General features: G+C 39.1%; 2 protein-coding genes across 2 annotated transcripts; one reads left to right on the top strand and one right to left on the bottom strand.

Annotated features, from left to right (window-relative positions):
- Positions 1-3,768: 3,768 nt before the first annotated feature.
- On the bottom strand, positions 3,769-5,859 carry LOC133983024 (adenosine receptor A2b-like). The gene is made up of 3 exons (XM_062421940.1): positions 5,492-5,859; positions 3,883-4,627; positions 3,769-3,828 (listed from the first exon to the last, which is right to left on the bottom strand). The coding sequence occupies exons 1-3, from the start codon at positions 5,857-5,859 to the stop codon at positions 3,769-3,771; spliced, it is 1,173 nt and encodes a 390-aa protein (XP_062277924.1).
- A 4,437-nt stretch (positions 5,860-10,296) lies between these two features.
- Positions 10,297-16,757, top strand: rps19 (ribosomal protein S19). Its single transcript, XM_062423049.1, has 6 exons — positions 10,297-10,328; positions 11,103-11,173; positions 11,584-11,684; positions 14,018-14,201; positions 14,922-14,976; positions 16,703-16,757. The coding sequence occupies exons 2-6, from the start codon at positions 11,103-11,105 to the stop codon at positions 16,730-16,732; spliced, it is 441 nt and encodes a 146-aa protein (XP_062279033.1). The 5' UTR covers positions 10,297-10,328; the 3' UTR covers positions 16,733-16,757.
- The last annotated feature ends 461 nt before the right edge of the window (positions 16,758-17,218 follow it).

The raw sequence follows: 17,218 nt of genomic DNA, 5'->3' as shown, positions 1-17,218 counted from the left end.
AATGAGGGGGTATTGGGAGGGGGGGTATTGACCAAGAGCTATTGAGCGCTTGATGCTAGAAAATTGAAATTTTTAAAATTGCTAAAGCATCTTGTCTACAGAGCGAGAACTCATATATAATTCCCTAAGAAAACTGGAAAGTGTAGGCCCAGAGTCCCGGGAAGTATCCATACTTTATGAACAAGATAACTGTCCTGTTTTGCTATCCCTGTTGGGTAGCCTGCCAATAATTTGTGAAAAAAATTAGGTTTTAACGGTTCTCCTTTCTTCTCACTGCAACAGTGAAGGAAAGGTGGTTTTCATTTCTTTTAATTTACACTCCATCTCCTCCTTTCTCTCCATTCACCTGTTACCATCCTCTCCCCTCTCCCTTATATCTCTCTTTCTCTTTGTCTGTCCCCCTCTATCGCTCCTCCTTTGTTGGCCCCTGGTAATGAAAGGATTAGTGTTGGGCTACGTTCCCAACAAAGAAGAAAGGAATATGACTTGCTAAGGCATTAAAGAAAAGCTTAATTATTTTAGAATGTCATTAAGAGGATAAAAAGGTTTACAAGTCTTAGTAAGAAGGGCAAGGGGAGTAATAGCAAAAGGAATGGGTGAGAAAAATAAAATGGATGGATATTTTTTCTGAATGCTACCACACATATGCAGATACATGCACACATTCATACACACAGTAAACATGTTGACAAAACAAGTATACATATCTCTGAATTCCTTATTTGTATAAAAAAGAGCAGCAACATAAATTAAATGAAACTTTTAAGAAATAAGAAAAAAAGTTTACTATTGAAACGCATTATGAAGAAACTATACTAACACAAAATATTAGCCTATAGAGGTGCAAAGCCGAACAAACTACTGTCCAGTGATCTTTAAAGAAAATAAAGAAAAGAATAAAAAAAATCATTTGTCTTTATGAGAAACCAGAGGTCTTATTGATTTTGTATTAATTATTATTATTATTTGAACAGTTATGATTGTTGTTACTGTTATTATTATTGCCGTTGTTATTATTATAATTGTAAATGTTAAAGAAAATGTACACTTCCCATGGTTTGTTTTTGGTTCTACTGTAGAGAAATTGCTGTCTTTTTTCACTCTTTTCCTCTTACCTTTCCTCTCTTTCCCAGTATTTCTCTCTCTTTGTCTCTTGTGCCTAGTCGTCTCTTCTCCTGTCTTTCACTCTTGTTTATTTTAGAGTCCATTTGTCATTGTTGATATATAGCTAACTATTTCTTTATAGGGGAAAGATACAAAGCACGACAAAATAAAAAAGAGTCCAAAAATAACCTTGGGGATCAGACTGGTTTTTGGATGTGTTTACTGTGTAATTAGCAGGTGCTGTTTTTGAAATCCTGTGAAAAGAGAACAGGAGACGGAGCATATGATTAGATCAATGGGGAATAGTGGAGTTATAGGTGGGAAAATAAAGATGAAGGCGGTGGAGCCAGTTATAACTGGCAGCTCATTCAGAATAAATAGAATAAACAAAACAGAAGGTTCTCTGGCACTGCTAATGAATCATAAGAACAGATAGCAGGGAAGAAAGGGTGACAGGAGGGTTGAGTCAGATGCACACAGAAAAATATGACTCTGCCATTAACTTCCACGCAATCAATACCCGATTCTGTCGAGAAGCACTCAACATGTCCATCTGTGCACAGGGCTAGATTTGAAAGCCGCCGGAGGTCGCTGGGTGATAGATCGATGTGTTTCTCTTCCATCGATGGCAAGGCTCCACGGTCGCCTGTCATAAAGACAGATTGTCAAACTGCAATCAAAGTAATGGACTTGCCAGGCACTACCAGCATGGGTTGACACTCCCAACAAACCAATTCACACACACAGATACACAAGTCGACCCCAGACATATCTTCAGTTTATGATGACGTAAAGGCAGGACAGGTATCTCCGTCTTTGGAAACCGCTGTGGTCGATGGGTAATAAAACTGAGAATATTATCCATTAATATGTTATCAAAAAAGAAGCATGTATCCTTCAAACAAAGGTTTAATCTATTTTTCCCTGCAGGACTCAAAACACTTAGACTTGTTGTATTTGTTGGTTATTTGATACTGTTTCACTGCAAGCACTGTTTTATATGTTTTAGCATAGAGAAACATTGTAATCACATTAAAATTCTTATTGTTGGGCAGCTGCTAATGCTGTTACTGCTTGCTCTGGTGCATCCTGGGAAACCAGCCATTATCTGACCATAACAATGATAGAACTCAGCTGCTAGACGTGATTACAATCAAACGACCACTGTGATCATTGAGGGTGATTATCAAATCAATAAACATAAGCGAAAATGAAATAGGGACAAGACAGACAACAGTCACATGTATTCCTCCTTGAGTTTATGACATGCAGTGAATGTACCATTATCTTGCCAATAATGACAGCAAGAAGTCTATGAATAACTCACGCAGCTTCTCCATGGTGCTAGTTTCACCGATTAACGTCCTGGAACCAAAAAATACCCCGTTTATGACCATTTATGACAATCATATTTCATTTCTACGAGTTGCGGAAAATATCACAGTTCATCCAAAGACAAACTCTTTGCATGTCTGGTGGCTATATAGCGGATTACAGACAGTTTTATCCTTTTTTTAAAAGGCAGCCCTGGTGAACGCAGTTTGTGCTCACTGGTCTTGGCAGTGTGACCCTTGTGAGGCACGGAGGTGTGTACAAAGCTGCAGCATAGCATGAAACATTGATTGAGGTGGCTGTGTGTCGAGGCCTAGCATAATCAGGAAGCAGAGAGCTTTCAGGCAGACAGAACAATTGAATGGGCAGCCGCACCAGGAAGCTGGGGAAATCTTTTTTTCCCCCTTTACCAGATTTCTCTATCAATAATGTGTTCCAGTCAGGGATTTTTTTTCAGTGATGGAAGAGATACACTTTGTATTTTTTGTGCACATAAAGAAAAAAGAGAGCAGAGAAAATACATGACAAGTGAAAAAATAAAAGAAACATAGACACAAGATCTGTATTAAGAGCTGTATAATGATGAGCAAACAAATCTAACAAAGGGAGAGAAAAGCAGGCTTATGATCACAAGAAACGGAGAAGAAGATGGAAAAAGCTCGTTGACTGTCATGCCCAGGTTCCATGCACTAAGAGAAGGATATCTCCTTTTTTCTCCACCAGTGACTTCTTACATCAACACAGTTCAAGATGAACAATCCAATTAGTGTGAGCAAGGCCCATTTTATTACAAGAGAGCATCACTTTGTATTTACAAGTTTAATCAAAACAGCCATGAAGATCGTGTCATAACCAGGTTAATTATGTTTTCACTACAATGCTGCGTCCTCTCTGGACCGCTCTGTTATTACTGAATGTTTAATTAAATGCTGTCACTCATATATCTACATTACCGGTGGTTGGCTTTGCAGAGACTTAAAACAGGCTTAGAATAAGACCCATAGGATGAGCAGTCAAAGAAAACAGACATCTGTGATCAGGATAGTAGTCATCATCTGGAGACTTAATTTTCTCACTGACATTTGGTGTGGGACCTGATAATTAACTGGCCTTTTCGTTTGCATTTATTCATAACGTCTGTACACAAGGTTGCTGATTAGTTAAAAAGCCAACAACAAACAGATATATGCCATGTTTATTCTACTTTAGTCCACAAACCATTTATTTCACACTAGCTATTTGTTATGCACACAAAACATGGGAGGAATTGTTTGAGGAAGATTACTTGATGACTAGTGTTTCATTGAGAACAGCATTCATTTTGTTTGGAAGTCAGACCTCTGGGCACACTTTGGCTTTAAGGGAGTGTTTGGCTGAAAACCATGGAGCTGACTGCACTGCCTCACACAGGGCCTTACGGACAGATTTCCCTCTGGGTGGTGCAACTGCAGGTGGAAGGTGGGGGACAGAGAGAGGAAACGATGCCCGTTCTTCACTCACTTGTTTCCTAGGAGGAGTGAAAAGAAGCTGAGGCACAACACCGTACAGCTGGAAGAGGAACATGGCCATTGCGTGAGCCCAAAAAGGAAGATTGGTGTTGGGGGAGAAGAGCAAGAGGGCATGGATAATTTGGAGTGGCAGGCACAACAGAACTAAAAGAGAGAGGGACAGAGCCAGGGAGCGTACCCTGGAGGAGTCATGTTTAGGGGGGTCTGCATGACTAAAAGGAGTCTTTCTGGGCTTCATGCGTAGCAGGTCAAGGTAAATGGCCAGCAGGCAAAGCACGGGGAGCATGAACACTGTCATCCCATGGATATAGAATAAGAAGTGGGGGCTGAGAATGATATCAGGGGCACACACTCCCCAGTGACTGCTGTGAATTTCAGCATAGGTGAAGTTGTGCATGTCCTCCACATAAAACTTTGACAGGAAGCCTCCATAAGGAAGAAACTTTCCAATGACCTTACGGTCGTGATGGTACTTTGGTGGTGGGGAAGTGGTAAGAAGGGGTAAAGAGGTCGTCCGGTTGCCATACATTCCAAGACCAGCTGTATGTGGGCCAGTCGCATCATCTCTCCAGGTGTCGAGGATATCTGAGCCAATGAACTGGGCAAAGGACGACAGAACAGAGCCCACCCAGCAGAGCAGGACCACACATAGAGCTCGTTGACGGGTCACCATTGTGGAGTACCTGGTAATGACAAAAGTGGACATGAGCACATTTGAATGGCATTATTACAGAAGATTACTGAAGATGCAGACATATAGAGAACAAAATTAGATGTGCTGTTCCTACAGTTATAGACTGCTTTGACATCCCCCTCTCAATAACACTAAAAATACTCATACCAAGAAAAGGGCATTTTCATTTTACAATTAATTTCAGGATTTTCAAGGAGATCTGCCCTAACAGCTGCAATATCTAGATGTAAAATCTCTTTAATTGACCACAGGTACTGGTTCTTATTTTTTGAAAGAATGAAGTACACAAAAGTCAGTTATTATTACTAGCTGGGACAAAATGTACACTATTGCAAAATAATTGAAGGCCATTACAAAACAAATAAAACTCCTAATACTGACTGTCTTTCACTGAAATGCTGGATTTGTAGGTCACTGTCAATCATACATCCAAGAGCCTTGGAGCCTATCGATATTTCCTCAACCTTTTGTCTTGGCTGGCAGTATAAGCAGTGTGTGATAAAAGCAGCCTGCACTAACAGTCTGTTTTATTGTAACATATTCCATACAATAGTACATCTTTGTGTGCATTTTCTGCTTTTTCTGTTACCCTTATATTGATTTTCTTCATTTTCAGCTTAAAGCAGCTTAAGAGTGTTGGTTTGACTCATGCTTCCCACATATTCACCTTCACCCACACATGTACATTTATGAAAGCATTAAAGGATAGTGTGTAATATCTAATTCACAATATGTGATGCTTTGTTATATTTAATTTAAGGTTGGTATTTACTTATACCATGTTAATATTCAATGTGCCCTTTTCCACTTTTTTCTCACATTAGAATTTGTGTGCTTTATCTTTAAGACTCACCTTTCAGCCAAGTGATGCTGCAGGTGAGCGTCCAGTGTCAGCAGCATTAACAGGAACATGGTAAACTGCCTCACCAGCAGGGGGCTACACACCAGGGTTATACAGGTGTACAGACACTGTTGGGTTCGCAGGTTGAGAAACACAGTCACAGGAACCCCCACCGCACCCCCAATGGCCCCCACCCAGCCCAGGCACAGCTGAAGACAGCATGACACACTCCCAGGTTGGGGCCTTGAACCCTGGGTTCCCTCCAGAACATCTGCCACGGTACCACTGCCACTCACCGCCATACATAACCTCACACTCACCACGATCACAGCTACAGAAAGGATACACTGGCACAGAGAGTACAGCCACAGGCATTCCATGTCTGGGAGAAATAAAAAAAACAACCCAAAACAGATAAATTCAATTACTGACAATGATGTGAAAGAGCAATAAATAAAGTAGAGTGTATCAACACTTATGCTGCCTCATTCACTCCCACTCTTGCCACTTTTGCCTTGATGTTCCCACATGGCTCTTACAGCAAAGACTGCCCCTTCAGCATTAACTTGCATTATCAACAAAGAAAAGAACAGAGGGAATACAATAGAATAGAAGGAATACAAATTAGAATCGAGTAACAAGGGTGGACAACATTTGGGGGTTTAGCATGGGATTGCAGGTCAGAAAGAAAGGTAGAAAGTACAGATGTGGAAGGATAGAAAATGAGATGCATGTTTGTGCTAGGGGCAGAGAGACAGACAGGGAGAGAGTAGATATTTTGATAGGTATTGGAGAGCTGTAAACGTGCCCGGAGAGAGAAAAGGTCATGCCAGACCAGACTTGACAGAACTTCTCCACTGAGGATGTGAGCACCATGCAAACACACAGCAACAAGCACAAAGCTAGGTGGCAACATACTGTTAACACTCCTCTTTTTCTGGTCTTTGCTTTGCTTCTCTTATCCCGCTCTGGCCCACCATGCGTCATTCACACACTCCTACACACTGTAACACTGTAATAGGCCTAGCCATTTATGCGTAAATACATCAACACTCAATCACACAAGTGCACATTCCCGCGAGTTATTTCTGGAAAATACATTCAAAAATGATTGGCAGCTAATTTTAGTGCATTTTCAAGCAATAGTCTCACATAATGCAAAGTGGATGAATATTGAAATAGCAGATTTGCAGCTGCAATATGCCACCTGTCCATTCCACGTAATTAGTTTGACCTTTTCAGAACATTTGGTGTTATTCGTCACTTTTCCATAATAATCATGACTGGCTGAAATAAAGTCTTTATACCGCTTCATAATCACTTTATTCAGTTGTCTCCTGTCTCACCCCTTGAAGGTCCTTAGCAAAATTGATGTACTGAGGTAAGTAATGGAGTTTGATCTGCCTTCGGTTAGTTTTCAATTCAAAGTAGTGGTCACTCCCAGTGTAATTACTTGCCTTAATTAATCAATTAAGCTCTTTGAAATAACATTCAAGTTATCGGGCCAGGCCTGTCAGCATGGTCAGAGTTTTTTTGAGGGTTGAAAAGTCAGTATCTGGATGTTGATAATAGGTCAAAAAAGTAAATTAGGATAAAAAGGTACAGTTACCTGTTGTGAAGACCTGCGATGACACAGATAGTTTATACAAAGCTCTATAATCTATCCTCTATGACTTGGCTGCCTTTTTATTTCCCCCCAGGATCTCTATCTATCTACCTCTCACCTCTCACTCTACACTGTCTGCCCCCACTGACAGAGTAAACCTGATTGATAAACCTCTGCTTATCCACCTGCCTTCTATCTCTCTCCCCTGTCTCAGCAAACATATCAATTGTGTCAATGTTGGATCATGGTTGCCCTTTCCATCTAAGATGTACAAAGGGCAAAACCACCTCTGTCAGCCAGGAAAATGTGTAAATAAGGCACACAAGCACACACATGCATTTACTGTATATGGTCATGGACACACACTTACACATAAATATGGTTTATTCTCCAATCTTATAACAGAAACCTTTCTTTCTCATATTTTCTTTGATATAATTTCCTCTTAATTTGAGATAGACCAAAAAAACGAGAACTAGCTCTTAACTTTGAAGGAGATGTGCTTTTTTGATGGAATGGGCATGAGCTAGAGCTAATAAAGATGAGAAGGGATATCAAAGAAATTTTACACACTCCTATCTAAAGGCAATGTTCTGTGAATATAAATAAACACAACACCAATATACAGTGTACTGAACTATATTGCAAGGATATCTACACAGAGGGAATATGCATGCCCTCAATAAAGTATATAGGCTACCTTTAGTCTAAAGAGTTTTCATTTATCCATGTACATGTGATCTTAGGCAGTTCATTCAATAATACATTAAAGGGAGAAATCATATAAAGCTCTAATTGACAACCAAGCCTGCAGCTTATCCACTGAAAAACTGAGTTTTGTGTGTTCAAAGTGTTTACTTTAGTTTTTATATGCAAATGAGCTCCACTGAACTGTAGGGCTGACTGTTATGGACTGGAATGTGCATATGTTTTCAAAAAATCACCCAAGCATATCAATGTGTGTAAAATAATTCTCCCATTGTCTGCCTAAAGGGGCAAGCTTCAGGCAGGTGCCGAACCGAGGGGGCTCAATTTCTGAAAAAAAAGACTAACCACGAACACAAATGAAGAAAACAGCCTTGATTAGCAGAGTAACTTCAGCCTGCTGCAATTTTAAATAGGCTATGGATACAGTACATCTGTTGGTTAGTTGTGGAAGTTAAGACCTTGAGGGGGCAGGGTGAAAACAAACCAGCCTACTCAAGAAGAATCATAATGAATCAGCATTATGAAAATAAATTAATCCTTTCTGCACCCACAGTTTAAAGGTACATTGCTTATAGCACCAGAATATATCTTAATATTCTCCTTTCTTTGGCTTGGGTATATTCACAAATGCAGTCTCCTAGTTTTCTTCAGGAATATGTGTGTTTTAAAATAACCCTACTGCCTGTACTCAAGAATAACATTTTCTCAGAGCAGACATGATCGTGAAACACGATGAGGAAGGGTCATCTAACAATTGTGATTGAATGAAATTGTTATGAGCATTTCTCATTGGAACAGTTAGTCATGCTTGATTACTCAAACAACAAGTGAAGAAAAATGTAAAAAATATTGGGTTCTTGGGTAAAGGCCTGCAGTAACTTTTTCTCTCTTTAGATACTTGAAATTCATAGCTAAAAGCATTTATTGGGCATGGTCATAGATACTTCTAGTTAGCCCCTTTGTATGCATGTGTGTATATGAATATATGTATAAATACGTGTGTATGTAGTATGTACTGTATAGAGTTTTACAGTTTTGGTAAAAAAAAGTATTTGGTGTTTGTAATGTTTATATTGTTTTAATTGGGGTGCATGTATGTGTGTATACATTCATGTTCTTAACATGGACCCTGGAAAGAGTAACTGGTGCCTTGGAAACAACTAATGGGGAGGATCCAAAATAAATACAAAGATAAATAGAAGCAGCTTCAAAATGGAAGGCTACTTTGACAATAAATAAATAAATAAATAAAAGTAAATATCCTTAAGGCAAAGAAACATTATATTCCAACGGCCAGCAATTTTCAGTTAGATTTCAGTACTTAAGGAAACATATCCATTGTACCGATAAATCATTTTAGACCCAATCAGCAAATCTCACAAATGACCTCTGTGAAGGCAGTGTTAATTAGTAAGTAAATAAATAAATAAATTCAGTCTTGGTCAAAACACCAGAGACTGACATAGTTTGACTTTTTCTTTTTTTTATTGGCTGGTGTGTCAGCTATCATTAGGAAATAAGAAAAATAATACTTTAATCCAAAACCAACTGACTAAACTAAGTCAGTTAGGGGTTCTGATTTTTATTTTTACATGAATGAATTTATTTGATATTTAGTGATATTAACCCATAATTATGAAGATGACCCTATCAGACATTTCTTTAGAGAGATTGTCTTTCTAGGCTATTAGAACTTGGCAAGTGTCAAAAGGTGTGACATTTTCCATCTTAATGGCTACCAATCATTTAGGTTCTGTCAAAACTGTAATGTGATTGAACATGAATAGAAGAGATGTTCAGTAGTGTCTTGAATACAGGAACAACAAGGATCAAAGCCAAATCTTTTTTTAAGTTATTGGCAAAAAACTGTTTATGTACTGGGTACATATAACAAATACAAAGAAAAGTAAATGTATATGTAAAGAAAATGTACATATTACAACTATAAATTAATGATAGGGGGATGGGGATCTATATAAAGATTGTGAACATAGAACAATGTATTGCAGTTTTAATTGCTTTTGGTTTTAGTTAGGATTGAATTGAATGAATGTATTGTTTGATCTCATTGCTAAATGCAATAAAACATGGTGTCTTACCTGTAAATGTACATTTCTGGATATGAAATGTGGCCATTATAATAAGATTGATCATGTACAAATGATAATTTTTCTGTGGCATTTTCTATGAGACCAAACAATAGCATATTCTTCCAAATTAAATCAAAACTTCTATCAATATTTTCCATAAAATCACAAAGGTTTTGCCAGAATATCTTCACAAATGGGCAATGCCTAAATAAATATACAATAGTTTCTGGACATTCATAAAACAGAAACATTCGTAACAGAAACTAAACTACAGATCTTCTTCTTAGCGTGTCTACAGCTGTACAACGTGCCCAGTTGACTGCGGTGAGCTGCAGCGGTGGAAAAAACAACTGCTCCGGTCTCGCGTAATAGAGCGAGATTTGCCCGTTTTAACACGAGTTGGAAACCCCGTTTCCCCCTCTTCCCTTCGCTGGCCGCACTCAAGGTAAAGTGCTATATCTCTTTCCCCGCTTATATTACATGAAATAGACTCAAATCGTTTCCGTATATCGCCAAAACGCGGTAAGGTGGTCTGTAACATATTGATTAATAAAGTGGTTACGCTTTATGTGAGGTTATTACACGCGTTTTTAATAATTTGAGAGGTTTTTACTTCAACGTTATTAACTGCCCCCATGCTGCCTCGCTGGGGCCTGCTAGCTGATGGCTAATGTTAGCCTTATATACATTTCTGAATAAAGCTGTCACGTTTCATTTGGTCAAAGCCGATTGCGGATAGGTAATGTAGTCTAGCCGAAAGGCTGTATTCCAAATTGTAAAGTTTTAAGATTGAAATTAGCTTATTCCGAGGCGGTCTTGTGTATCCACTTAGTAAGGCGTCGCTAGTTGTGGATGCGCTGCTAGTAAAGCTCATGCCGGTTGAAAGCATGGGACTAGGAGCTCTCTCACATGTAACATAACCACCCTGAAATGTGTGCTTGCTGCTTGAATTGTTAAAATTAATGTTTAGCGAGCAGCCACATCACTTAACATGTTGACCTTGGTCATGCACATCTTATCATTAGTGCTTTATGAACATTGATGTAGTGATGCTATGTATCTAGTGGAGGACCTCCTGATACGATAGCTCAATAACTCTAAAGACAGTGAAAACCTGTTTTCATGTGTGTTAAAGTCGTAATCATGAGTAGCAACTAACTCTGTTCTCAGTGTATATCAGTAGGTCTGTGGATTATAACATTTTTTACGTTTTATTTAGATGCCAGGTGTCACAGTGAAAGACGTCAACCAGCAGGAGTTTGTCAGTGCCCTGGCGGCTTTCCTGAAGAAGTGAGTATTTTTACATAAATGTCTGATTATTGACATTTCACTCAATTTATGCAGCTATGAGGGATGTTATTGATCAATCTCAAAATAAGTTTTCCTAGCTCTGATCATTGCTCCTGTTCATACTGGCTGTTAAAAGATCCTCTTCAAATGTGCTTTGAATGAGTGATGGGTGCCAAAATCCACAGGTTGTCCAGTCTTTTTGTGCCAAAATGAAATTAGTTTTATCTGAAGCTTATATGAGGCTGCAGCAGGCGGAGCAAATGATAGCAAGTGGATGTCATATTCACTTAACTTTTTAGCTTAAAATCCCCTTTTTGTTATCCTGCTGCTGAGGAAGTATGCTCATAAAAATAAGTGTTAATATGTGGTCCTTTTCGGTTGTAATTCTGACACTTCTTTCTTGTGTCCAGGTCAGGAAAGCTGAAGGTGCCTGACTGGGTGGACCTTGTCAAGCTGGGCAAGCACAAGGAGTTGGCTCCTAGTGATGAAAACTGGTTCTACATCAGAGCCGGTAAGTCCAAATATGTGTTTGTTCTGAGTTTCCATTGGTCGTGGTCTGAGTTTGATTTAAAAAATGATAATAATAATTCTCCATTTGGTCAAGTATTTATCTTGCTACATTTTAATAAACTCTTAACTATATACTTTTTAAAAGGCATTATTTCATTAAAGTAGACTTCTCATGTGAGGTGGGGTGATATAAATTGAGTATGGGCTTAAATAGTAGCATAACGTCTGCAGGTTACTCTGTAAGATTGACTATAGAAAGCCTCCTGCAATCTCCAGAAATGATCAAATATAAAGATATTATTTGATTTAACAGTTGGCTTGAATTGCCAACTTAACTTTGGTAGTATTTAGCACTTCAGAGAGTAAAAGTTTTTATTTACCCAAGTAAGAGAGATATCTGCAAATGATTGGAGACATCCCTAATTAGGCACTCACCACAAAACTTAGTTCTGAACTTAGTAGTAAGGGAGGTTACTTATACTTAAATTTGCTACAAAATTAAAATAGATTTTTTTTGCAATGTGCTACCTGCTTTCTTTAATTCCACTGAAATTGCCATGATCAGAGGATCCACTTGAGGCAAAGTGAATTGGTCTGTGTTTTGCATAGAATTCAACTTTGAACTCAGGACCAATAGTGAGCCGCCTGCATATTGTTGACCTTTTTGATGGGATGGAGATGGCAATGGTTGAAGCTAATGTATTATGTTGCTCCTTTCACTGTTATTTAACTTTCTGTTGGAGTAAAAATTGTTCTACAAAAGAGCAATGGTTGCAGTCACTTGAGAAACAGGAGTCTTTGGTACAATAAGTCTTTTGATATAACTGTATGAACTTTGTAGTGAAAATGAGAAGCTTCAGGAGCTGTTTTGACTGACTATCCCCTGACTAGAGTGTTAGCGGCTAGCTCACAAAGTACAGCAGTGCACAGACTAGTCCCGAGAGTAGTTGCCATGCTTACAGCCAAACCTGCTTAATGTGGATATATGAAAGTCATTGTGTGGTGTGACCACAGTTTTACTGGCTGAATGGGGAGCCGACTCTCCAAACCCTCCCTGTATCAGCAGGATTAGCCCAGCAGCCTGTCCACATTATCAGTACGGAGGACCGAGTGATGGAGATAATGGCTATCTTGTACATTGTTTTTAAACTAAACAGTGTTATGTATTATTTTATATACAGTAACTCTTCAGGGCTCTATACTAACACACAAATATATTTAGGAGCATGGTGAAAAATGTTCATGTAACACAGTTGATTAACTCTAAATGGGCCAACTTCTCTGCAGTTGATCTTTCTCAGTAAGTCATTACGTCTTCGTCTTTAACATATTGTCAGCTACCACCTGCTGTTGTTTCTGCAGTGTGTGGGTGGGCTCAGGTCTTTCTCAAACAGACTTGGATTGGAATACACAGAGCAGCCTGATGTAAAATCTGTAGACAGGTTTCTCCAAGGAAGAGTATTGTTGGGAGAACAGGAAGTGAACTATCAGTCACCTTTTTGTGTTGGACTACTAACCCTAACCCTGTACGAAAGTGCTGTCCTGTTTTCCAAAAAAAAATCATGTTAATGTTAGATTGTCAACCCTGAATGTCTGTAAAGCCCTGAATATAACACAACAGAGTTAATTACCGGCCCATGTTTTGTGTTTATTGCCACAGAGAAGGAATACATCTTTGGATATGAGCACGACGTTGCCTCTCTTCTGTCTCTGACTTGTTTACACTATCAGCAGCTCTGTGTGAAGGGAAAAACTGAGGATGCAGTTAACATTGAGCAGATATTTATACATGGTCGCAATTCTTTTCTGTGAAACTAATGTACTGTTAATAAACACTGTACATTATCTGACTATTAAAAGATTATGGCAGGTGTAATCTCAATTTGCATACTGTGATTGTAAATTGTTTCTCCAGTTAACACAAATCTATTTTAGGCGCAAATGAAATATTTGCACTGTTTGTAATTTGTTTCCATCGAGCGATTGAGACATTGAAAATGGTTAATATTAAGCTTGTGCCAGACTTCTGTAGACACTTCTCAATTTTTTACAGTAAATAGTCTGTCAGTGGGTTTTAGTGCCATTATTCCCACAATATTCTTAAATTCAGACTTTTAAAAGTGCTTGAAAAGCAAAATAATTAAGATGAGATACTTCAAATCTCCGGAGGGAACACAGTCTTGACGATACAAAACAGTCGAAATAATACAGAACTGACAAGACAATGCTGAGGTACACTAGTGCAAAAATTGCTGCAATCTAAGATAATTCCTCTCAGCAGCTTATTGCTACTGTTGCTGCATGATAACACTGTCATCTCTTCTTGTCCTCAAGCATCCACAGTCCGCCACCTGTACCTCCGTGGTGGTGCCGGTGTTGGTTCCATGACCAAGATCTATGGAAGTCGCCAGAGGAACGGTGTGTGCCCCGCCCACTACAGTGTTGGATCCAAGAACGTGGCCCGCAAAGTTCTGCAGGCCCTCGAGCTGCTCAAGATGATTGAGAAGGACCCCAATGGGTGAGTGTCTGTCTATTGTATCTACTCACATTGTAAAGCAGAGACTGGATTTTGTATGAGTCTTACATTGTAAAGCAAGAAAAGGTGAATTGATTTGTGAAAGTAACTCATTTGAATATATGTGCACTTTACATTTTAAGTTTTTGAGTGGGTTTTGTTATGCATTATCCTCGTACATGGCATTAAGTCTGACTGTTTACAAGTTGGCATTTGCATGATGTGGAGTTTTTTATAGGTGCTATTGGCAATCAGGATTTAACGCCCCTGTTCATGCACCCATTTCCACAATACTGAGTCACACAGTCAATTTCCTCCTTGCATGTTCATCTGTGCGTAACCATGATGTGAACTGGAGCCACTGTGATGCAGGATAATTGAAACAATAAATGCATAAGCTTGGATTTTTCACTGAGTCACAGCAGTAAATATGTAATCACTCTAAAACGAGAGCACTAATTGATTGGCTGAGTTTTTATTTGTTTCAAGTGCACAGGAAAAATTAATTTCCATTTTTGTATTGGCATTTGTTTCAGGGTTGATAAGTGATTTTTGCTAACATGTTGGGATGGAGAATTGATCAGGCTGCCCCTGACTGATATTGTGGTCAATGTGGCGTAAAGTAGCAGTTATCAAAGACTTAAGCTTTTGTTGTATTGATTGTTGTATTTTTTGAGTTTTTTTTGTTGTTTGTCTAAATTTTTGCTGTTTTTTTCCCCTCAGTGGTCGTAGACTAACCGGCCAGGGAACCAGAGACTTGGACAGAATTGCTGGCCAGGTGAGAAACTAATTTTTACTCATTAGTCTTTTACTGTGTTACATACACATATAAATGATTTGGATATGAGCAGTCCAGCATATCATACATAATTACATTACTCCCAATGACCTGAGTTTTAGTTGGATCGTCACTGCAGTTGAAGTAGAATTTACTCCTGTGATTGGAGGTACCTAGTACTGTTAAAAGACTAGTGTGGCATAGATGTGTTTGTACAAAGAGCAATGTGATCATGAATCTGAGTGTTTGCTGCAGTATATGGAAAAAAACAAATCTATTTGCTGATAAGTAGCAGTGCTGTACAATACTTGCAAACATTATCATAAGTACTAGTGTGTATGATAAGGTATTAACCTGCAAACTGATTTGATGCCCCCACCTGAAACACCTTCATCTTGCCTCACGATTTTCCTGCTATTTTCAACAAAAACGAACCACACTAAGCCTAGTCATAATCTGATTATGGCCCTTTGTTAATGTAGACAAACAATGGCTGCAATAAGAGCTTTTCCTATGAGCAGCTGAGGTCTATCAGAGCAAAGGCCTACAAACATCCTTGCTGGCTTAGGAATGAATCCCACCACATATTTTCTCGCATGTACCTCTGCTTTTTTCCTATTGTCTCAATAATGGAGGGGAATGGACTTCCCACCACTACTGAAGAGCTGCAGTATATTATGCTCCAACCTAATCTAACCCACTGCTAGAATTAGTATGCTCCAGTGTCAGGCTCCCCAGCTCTTGAATGAATGTCATTGCAACCTCATGCCAGTCCAGGCCATGGTTATATTCGGTGACTATCACACACAAACCATTTCATGTGACATCAGGTGCACTCAGTATGCCTTGAGAGTGTGTGATTGTAGAAATATCATCCCTTTGTCTGTGGAGAGTACATGATCCCTGTCTGTGTCACTTCTGCATGCAAGGCTTTTTAAGGCACTTGTCCTTGGGCAGAGTGAGTAATGCATCTTGTGTGGTGCACTACTGGAATTGTTTGTTCACCTTCAGTAAAAAAAATAAAAATCACAGTTGGGCCTTGTCAAAAATCAGAAGAGAGGCAGCAGCGTTGTGATAATCCAAGGGTAAAAGGGGTAAACATGAGGAGGGAATTTCATGCTTGGCAAGTTCGCCGTATGGCACCAGTTTTCTCCTTGTTTACCCATGCTAATGAGCAGTATGCAGATGAGAAGACCTGGTCTCGGCCCCGCCTGCCTGCTGCACAAAACTGGCAGGAAGCATGTTGGTGTGGCTCCCCTACCTCCTCATGAAGCCCCCTTGTGTGTTGTAGTTTCTGATGGCTTTTTAAGAGATCGATGCTTTTTCCCTTACAAGCAAGGTTTCTGCCATGTACCGTCTCTACTCTGTTCATGGTGCTTTTGGCAGCAACTAGAACAGTTTCTCTTTCAAACTGTGTTCTCTCTCAAGTCCCCATGAAATTGCATTTTGATAGCATCTTACTCCTTTAGGTTATGTGTTTTCTATTGAAACACAATATTGCAGTGGGTTATAATGTAGGGAGGGAACCACTAGTAAATGGCAAACCAGTAGAATATTTAGCAGATGGGATGTCTCATTTGACGGCAGTTGAATAACACCACTTAAATATAATTTTCTCCCAGCAAGTAAATGTATTTTAATTTGAAGACAACACAAGTTTTAAAATGCTCTACAACTGCTTCTGCTGCTGGACTTAACCAATGTTTTGTTTTTTGCTTTCTTACAGGTTGCAGCTGCAAACAAGAAAACTGTTTAATAAACCTTTTTTGGAGAATGTCAAACACTGTGTGCTCCTTTCTTTGTTTTTAACTTGTGTGAACAATCAAGGTGAATCAGGGGAGACGGTCTGTTCAGTATTTTGATGTATTCATCTGACCTTGTCTTAAGAAATTGCTTGAATGGTAGAATCTGTCTTTTGCCTCATGTTCATTAGCCTTGTTGAGCCAAATTGAATGTCGAGGGAGATAAAAATGGAAAATGTGAGTTTATGTGATGAGCTGGTTTTCTGTGAAGTATGAACATCAGTAACATTTAAGAGTTTCAAATGACAATTAGTTGTATTTTCATATCCTCAAATCCTCTAACCAGCAAAGGCATATTATTGGGTGCAGTTTGATAAGGCTTTCCTGGAAGCTGTTCCAACAGTGGCCAAAAGCTTTTCCACTGCCACGGTACAACTCGTGCTTCCATATTAATCCTTTGTTCCTGCCTCTGTGTTTGTGTATCAGATGTAGTTTGCACA

The sequence above is a fragment of the Scomber scombrus genome, chromosome 7 (genome assembly GCF_963691925.1).
Source record: "Scomber scombrus chromosome 7, fScoSco1.1, whole genome shotgun sequence".
NCBI classification, from domain to species: Eukaryota; Metazoa; Chordata; class Actinopteri; order Scombriformes; family Scombridae; genus Scomber; species Scomber scombrus.
Note: the sequence above shows the minus strand (reverse complement) of the source record. Positions and strands in the feature narration are given on the sequence as shown.

Coding starts and splice junctions, on each gene's coding strand:
- LOC133983024 (XM_062421940.1), bottom strand. CDS start 5,859: ATGGAATGCCTGTGGCTGTACTCTCTGTGCCAGTGTATCCTTTCTGTA. Junction 4,628..5,491: donor CAGCATCACTTGGCTGAAAG/GTGAGTCTTAAA, acceptor TGTCATTACCAG/GTACTCCACAATGGTGACCC. Junction 3,829..3,882: donor TCCCCCACCTTCCACCTGCA/GTTGCACCACCC, acceptor GAGGCAGTGCAG/TCAGCTCCATGGTTTTCAGC.
- rps19 (XM_062423049.1), top strand. CDS start 11,103: ATGCCAGGTGTCACAGTGAAAGACGTCAACCAGCAGGAGTTTGTCAGT. Junction 11,174..11,583: donor CTGGCGGCTTTCCTGAAGAA/GTGAGTATTTTT, acceptor TCTTGTGTCCAG/GTCAGGAAAGCTGAAGGTGC. Junction 14,977..16,702: donor TGGACAGAATTGCTGGCCAG/GTGAGAAACTAA, acceptor GCTTTCTTACAG/GTTGCAGCTGCAAACAAGAA.